Source organism: Eulemur rufifrons, chromosome 2, assembly GCF_041146395.1.
Source record: "Eulemur rufifrons isolate Redbay chromosome 2, OSU_ERuf_1, whole genome shotgun sequence".
Lineage (NCBI taxonomy): Eukaryota > Metazoa > Chordata > Mammalia > Primates > Lemuridae > Eulemur > Eulemur rufifrons.
The window spans coordinates 24199986-24207613 of NC_090984.1; the positions used below are offsets into that span (position 1 = coordinate 24199986).

Below are 7628 nucleotides of genomic sequence, written 5' to 3' on the forward strand. Positions count from 1 at the left end.
ATTTCCTGAGGGGAGGGGGTCAGATCATCACCTTCTCAGGCCAGATGGGCATCAGTACCCCTTCCTCCACGAACAGGAAGGCCGCTGTTCTTTCCTCCCGGCACTCAGCTGTCTGCCCCCCAACAATAATTCCTCACATCCCACGCACCCAGCTCTTGGCAGTTTACAAAGACCTTTTGCGTCCCCATTACCTCATGTGATCCCCACAACACCCATGAGAGGAAGGTGAGATGGGGGTTCAATCATGAACTCACTCAGGGTGGTTGGGGGACGGGAATGTGGGGGGATATATTGAAATCACCTAGGAGTTTTTTCAAACTATACAATCCCCCAACGTAAGAGTCTAATATGGTTGCTGGGTGATTCTTATCCACTCCTGATCAGGGAACCCCTGAATTAGAAGGTGAAACTGGTTGGAGGGGGGAAGGGATGGAGGGAGACGTCAAGCTGCTTTGCAGGTTTACTGCTTGGGTGACTGGGAGAATCAGGTTTGGGCAAAAAGATGAGCTCTGGCTTGGGTGTGTTGAGTGAAGGCGCCCGTGGGCCTTTCTAGTGGGCTGTCCAGCAAGCAGCCGGGAACATGGGTCTGAAGCGGCAGCAGAGAATGTGGGCTGGAGAAACGGCGTTCTGAGTCACCCTGTGTGGACAGCAGCTGAGGCTGTGGGTGGGGATGAGACTACCCAGGAAGAATGGGAAGAGCGAGACAAACACGGCTGAGCACAGCGGCCCTGGAAAACTCCAGCATCCTCTGGGGAAGGGGAGCCCAGGAAGGGGACAGAGGGGGTGAGTGTAGAGACCAGGAGAACACAGAAGCTTGGGGAATGTTTTTCCCATTTGAAAAATTGAATCTGAGAGAGGGTGGCTTACTTCAAGTCATACAACCATGCAATGACAGCATCGGAGGTAGATAGCACTATGTCTGATTCCCAGATTGTTTAATCTGAATGACGCATAGCATTATATTCTTGGTTTTAGGCATAAAACACAAGTCTGCAGTGTCAATTCTACCCTCCCACACAATTCCTTTCACTCAAAGACGTTAAGGAAGTCCAGGAGCCAGAGGGACAGGCCTCACATAGTCCCTGCCCGGAGCCCAAGGAAGAGGAATCTCTTTAGCCGCCGCATTCCACCCTGTGCTTGCCACTGAGTTCCTGTCACCCAACCCTTCCAGTCTCAACACCTTCTAAATTCCTGGATCTAGGGAAGGAATATTGGATAGATCTATAATCCCAGTGTGGGAGTGGTGGAGTGCAGAGTTCAAAGGGGCTGGGCTCGGATCCTGAGGAGTCCGGGGGGTGGAGAAGCCAGGGCTCCAGGCCCAGGCAGTCATGCTGAATGGGTATGTTGGTCCGATGTCTTTCAGATGAATCGTCCGATCCAAGTGAAGCCGGCTGCCAGTGAGGGCCGAGGAGGTAATGTCCCTGTCTGATGAACCTCAGGGTGTCACCCATGTAGGCGATTGTGGGCCCACTCCTGGAGTGGGGCCTACCCACGGCTTATTACTAGAGTCTCCCTGGTTCAAGGGGACAGGTGGGGCCCAGAGTTGCTCAGCCCCTGCAATAGCTCAGCCATCCCAGCTCAGACCAAGAAGAGCTGGGGTTCTGGGGAGCCCAGACCCAGAAGAGGCAAGAAGGGCTGAAACAGCTGCTGGGAATAGAACTCTCACCACCTCACCCATGTAGAGAGGCCTGTTTTGCCAGGTGTCACTTCCAGGAATTTTTTTTTTTTTTTGTAAAGAATCAGGCTGGAGTTATTCTCCTTTCCCAGATTGTTCTGATTTCAGAGAAAGCCGTCCATTCATTCCTTGATTGTAATTGCCTGGTTAAAGATGAGGCTGGTACAAGACTTTATAAGCTGCTGAGGACCATGAAAAGTCTTTGAAAGTTTTTTAGCTACACTCTTTCCTTTGAGAAAGACCAATGCTCCTTAAGAACAAGCAGGGTAGAAAGCTTGTGTTTTCTGCCAACCAGCTGGGGTCTGGCCAGCTTCCGTGCTGGAAAGGCAATACCGGCTTCTGGTATCAGTTCTTGGTGTTTTTCTTGCGATTAGGTCTTATATCACTCCAAGGTATCTGCTTTAGCCCTTCCTGTCTGCTGACTCTCTCCCTTGGGTAAGACTCTCTTCTTGTCTTACCCAAGATCAGCCATGATTTTGTAAGGTGAAAGAATGGAACTCAATTGATAGAAACATTTATTGACTCCTACTAATTCTGCACACCGTCTCAGTCTTCATGCTCAATGTCCACACCCACGGGGGTTCTGGTGGCTTCATGGTTCCATTGTGGAATTCATTCCTCCAAGAAATACTTTCTTCATCCTCTTACATTCTCTGACTTCTAGTCTCTGATTCTTGAACTCTGGTCAAGATGTTATCACCCCCACTTTATCTTGGAGAGATAGTTCCAAGTTTTCTCCCTTATTCCATACACACACATCCTTCTTTCCTATCTCATTCTTCCCAGACAGGTTTTTGAGACATTCCTGAATGCATGCAAAACCTCTGGTTCACGTGCCCCAAGAACTTCTGCTCCTTGGGAAACTCTATTAGGCATCAAGTCCATTGTTAGCCATTTTCTAAGCCCTGTCCACAAACACGAAACAGTCCCACAGCTGAAAAGCTAACTAAGAGTACATGAGGGAGCTGAGAAGCAGATGGGTTGGGCTGTAGTTTATTCAAATATCCAGCTAACATCTTCTGAGTAACTTATTCCACATTAGGGATATGGATGTGAGCAGAGCAGACCTGGCACCTAGCCTCATGAAGCTCGGAGGCTGCGAGGGGATATGGACAAGTAAGCAAGGGGTCATAATTCCATGTGAGCACTGCTTTTCAAAGAAGAAGTCCAGGAGGAATTTTGGGGACACAAACACACAAACAAGGGGCAACTAACCTAGTCTGGGAGGTCAAAGTGGGCTTCCAGAGGTAGTAATATTTAAGCTGAGATCTCAAGGATGAGCAGGAACTAGTCAGAGAGAGGAAGAAGAGATGGAGCAAGTGTCTTAGGCATAGATAGCATGTACAATGGCCCCAGAGCTCAGAAGAAGATGGTGCAACTTAGAGTCTTGTTCAGGAACTAAGTCCACAATGCTGAGGCATTCCTGTTGTATGGAGTATAGCATATCTTATCAATATTTGGACAGCTGCACAAAGGAGGCCTCCATGACGATAACGTTTTTGCTTGGCATAGTTCATGTGTCATGGTCTTCTGGACTCCAAACAGTGACATCAGCCTGAGTTTTATAATTTTGTTCTCCCTTTTAGTATAAGTTTTGCAGATGTCACATCATTGACAAATTCTGTATACATGGCATCCCACCTATACACCTGTTGAAGAGAGCAGGAAATACAGATCTAGCTGAAAAGAGGTCTGCCTGGCAACAGAACTCAAAATTTTAGCAGTTATGTGTTACACAGATATTTCTTGACAAATGATGGCTCTCAAGGAGCATACACTCCAAATGCAGCCACGAACGATCCTTTTTGCAGGGTTGGACAACCAAGTCTCTCAATTCCTCACTGTTCCCTGCTATATATTTGAGAAAGAGACGGCATATGTATCCAGTCTTGGAGAACAGTTGGGCCTTTATAATTTATAAGTATTTTACTACTAATTGATCTGTGTTAGATAATCATTACTAATCAAAATGTGTTCCTTTATTTCAATGCTATCATATATCTCTTATAAAATGAGTTCAACTTTTTGCTGAATTTTAATACAACCTAATGCTTTAGAAATTCAACTTTTATTTTTTTTCTTTAATTTTTTTTTTTTTTTTTTTTTTAGAGACAAAGTCTTGTTCTGTTGTCCAGGCTGGAGTGCAGTTATGCAATCATAGCTCACTGCAGCCTCCAACTCCTAGTCTCAAGTGATCCTCTTGCTTCAGCCTCCAGAGTAGCTGGGACACTACAGGCAAATGCCACCATGGCCAGCTAATTTTATTTTTCTAGAGATGGGGTCTCACTGTGTTGCCCAGGCTGGTCTTGAATGGGGCCTCAAGCCTCCCAAGTAGCTGGGACTGTAGGGGTGAGCCACCGCACCCAGTGAAACTCAACTTTTAAAAATGGTATTGGATTTTGCTTTTAAAATTTAATATTTGACACCAATGTGGGACATCCTGTCCCATTCAAGGCTTATCTCTGTGACCCCAGACATTCTATAAATCTTCAGAGTTAATGGTCACACCTGACCTGATATATTTAAGCCAATGAACCTGTATCTTTTTTTTTTACTATTCTTAAAATTAAATCCTTTAGTTTACAGCTGACTAATAATAGTTTCTATATCTAATAAGGATACTGATATCAATGGAAACATAATGTAAGGGATATCAAGGCCAACATAATCTTCCAAAATTCTGCCATTTTCTTCTAGAAGGGATTATTATCTGATTTTCCATCCCATAAAGCAGGGATCACCAACTCAAATACTACAGGAGCTCAGGCTATCATGATTTATAAAAAATTTACATTTTAATTACATTAAATGTTGGCAGCTAATTCAATTTTTTAAAACTGGACCCGCACTGTGAGAGCCTAACCAAACCTATTACAATTGCTTCTTTGGCCCAAAGACTGCCATGTTCTCCCCATCTGCCATGAAGGAGGATTCCATTGCGCACACATGAGCTTCTAAGCAAAACTAGCTACTTTGTGTTCTGTCACTTCAATTTTGATGCTAATGCAACAGAGTAGAAGTATTCTTCCTTCTTTTTTCATTCCAAATAAAATTTTATTAAATGACTTTTAACTATTGACTCCACTGAGTGACCATCATTCTATGTTTAAAAATGTCACCTCTTCAGAAAAGGCAGTATTAGTTTCTTCTCCTAACTTCTGTTTTTGTCAATAATGTTATCCTATTTCTAATCAGTACGACTTAAAACTGCTAAAATGATCTATTTTATGTCAATATTTAATAAGTCATCAAAGCCTACTACATGTCTTCCATAAGAATGCCTTTGGCTTATCTCATCTTAGTTTTTTTTTTTTTTTTTTTGAGACAGAGTCTCACTCTGTTGCCCGGGCTAGAGTGAGTGCCGTGGCGTCAGCCTAGCTCACAGCAACCTCAAACTCCTGGGCTTAAGCGATCCTTCTGCCTCAGCCTCCTGAGTAGCTGGGACTACAGGTATGTGCCACCATGCCCAGCTAATTTTTCTATATATATTTTTAGCTGTCCATATAATTTCTTTCTATTTTTAGTAGAGACAGGGTCTCGCTCTTGCTCAGGCTGGTCTCGAACTCCTGAGCTCAAACAATCCGCCCGTCTTGGCCTCCCAGAGTGCTAGGATTACAGGCATGAGCCATCGCGCCCAGCTTCATCTTAGTTTTTCAATGGCCTGCCGCACTTGCAACCAACACAGAGACCTCTCGTGACTCTCGTGGATTACAGAAAAAAGTCCAAACTTCTTTGATTAGCTTTCATAGTCACCTATGACTGGTCATCCTTGCCTTTCTAAATCTTTCTTTTGTACTCTCTTGTTCACGCTACTCCATCCACAAAGCCCCCACATGTGATAGCCTTTCTGCTATCATGTTCAAACCTGTCTTGCTATCTTCAGTAAGTAACCAAACAATTAGTCCTTTCTAATCCAAAACATAGTCACCTTTCAAGGCCCCTTTTCTTCAGCTAAATCTTCCCTAACCTGTCTAGTCTTCAATGACCTCCCTCCTTGTTGAAACACTTTCTTCAATCAGTAAACATGAGGTTTGTGTTTGAAATAACCAACATACATACTATATGTTGTATTACTTTTAGAAGTTATTAGTAACACTTGTCAGTTCCATGCCTACAATACAGTAATAGTAGCAATACAACAAGATCTGCTGGGTGGAAGGTGCCAGGGTCCTCTTCTTCCATGGCCATCCCTCACCGCCTTGGTGGCACTTTTCTCAGAGTGCTAGATGTGCTTCTGGGCCTTTGTGGACTACATTATAGCAGCCCTTTAATGTATCCCAGCCAGTTTTCATAAATTCTACAGCTAAGTTCCACACTGTTGCTATACTCCACTCTCTATGCCTATATTTTATATCCTGTGGCAGTTACACATTGAGCAGTATACTATTAAAGGAAAAAGCATCTAACTTTCCAAAATGAAACTGTCTCTTAACATACTAAAGGCACCCATTTTTACATTAAATATACACAGTGTCAAAAACTTTTCCCTCAGCATTTGGATGCATTTGAATGTGAACATTTAAATGTCTGTGTGGATAAAAATTCAAGGTTCCTTTTTTTTTTTTTTTTTTTTCTTGAGACAGAGTCTTACTCTGTTGCCTGGGCTAGAGTACAGTGGCATCATCATAGCTCACTGTAACCTCCAACTCCTGGGCTCAAGTGATCCTCCTGCCTCAGCCTCTGGAGTAGCTGGGACTACAGATGTGCACCACCGTACCTGGCTAATTTTTCTATTAGTTTGGTAGAGATAGTTTCACTCTTGTTCAGGCTGGTCTTGAACTCCTGGCCTCAAGTGATCCTCCCACCTCAGCCTCCCAAAGTGCTAGGATTACAGGCGTCAGCCACTGTGTTAACAACAAATTACATGAGGTCAGAGGTAGGGCTCCCCAAATCCCTCAGACAATGGTAACTAAGTCTGTTTTACTTGCTGTTCAGCATGAGGACTATGGTTGATTTTTTTCTACATTACATTATATCTGCACTTTGGAAACACTATAAGTGAAACTGTAAGTAGCAATCTTATAGGAAAAGTATTTTTTTTAGGTCATAAGGCAAAATATTCAAACTAATTGAACTATTTATTCTTTCTTTCAAATTTCATAACATAGAATCAACAAACTTATAAATCACAATGGTGATTGCGCTTGTTCCACTTTTAACTTGGCTGTATTTTTCACTCAGCAAATGTTTATGTATTCAAGATGCCTAAGGTACAGAAATAGGTTCAGTAATCAATTCATGCACTCTTTCCATTTTATTTTTTTTAACCTTCAAATTTAAAACACTCTCTGAGGATTTTTAAATACACTTTGAGGCATCTCTTTTTTAATCTTGAAATTTGGTTTAACTCAAAAGCCAATTATCTGTTATGACATTAACTCTCCTATCACCATCCTATAATTGTTTAAGCAATTTCTGCCTAAATTTGTAAGAGTTTGGTTAAATATCAGCCTGGATTTTGAGTAATAAACATATATATTACTGTCTTACTATGTGAGACATCTTTTCCAGATTTTTTCTAGGATTCCATTTTATCCAGTGTTTATCAAGTACTCTTTGAGTTAAAGTTGAATTTTGAGGTAGAATTTTCAGATTTCATAATACTGGGAAATATTCTCTGACCTAATCAGATATGGACCTCAGCAACAACTGTTCTATCAGAGTCGGGGGACAGTGATACCTGTCTTTGATCCTTAGACTTATTTAATTCTAAAAAGTATTTTTACAACTAATACATGACTGGATAGGTTTCACAGCACTGCTTGAGACTCCTCAAGTTAACTCTTCACTTCCTGAAACGCATTCTGCCTCCAAAGGGAATGAGCAGATTACCCAAAGCTGATTGTCTTAACACTTCTAGTCAGCAGCTGAGGCTGAACCTCTAGCGAACCCCCCATGATGTGACACTGTTGTCCAGGTACAGGTGTGTAGCCTACAAAAGGAAAATGCATTT

General features: G+C 42.6%; 1 protein-coding gene across 31 annotated transcripts in view; it reads left to right on the forward strand.

Annotated features, from left to right (window-relative positions):
- The window catches only part of CELF6 (CUGBP Elav-like family member 6), a 31622-nt gene that overhangs the window by 11559 nt on the left and 12435 nt on the right, over window positions 1–7628 (forward strand). For 20 of the 31 annotated variants that reach the window (XM_069457843.1, XM_069457867.1, XM_069457861.1 and 17 more), the window contains exon 3: window positions 1364–1412. In XM_069457843.1, the coding sequence (XP_069313944.1) occupies window positions 1364–1412 (49 nt within the window). Of the gene's footprint in view, window positions 1–21; window positions 226–1363; window positions 1418–7628 lie in introns of those variants that run through there. The other 11 variants (XM_069457916.1, XM_069458006.1, XM_069457932.1 and 8 more) reach the window with 2 other exon arrangements.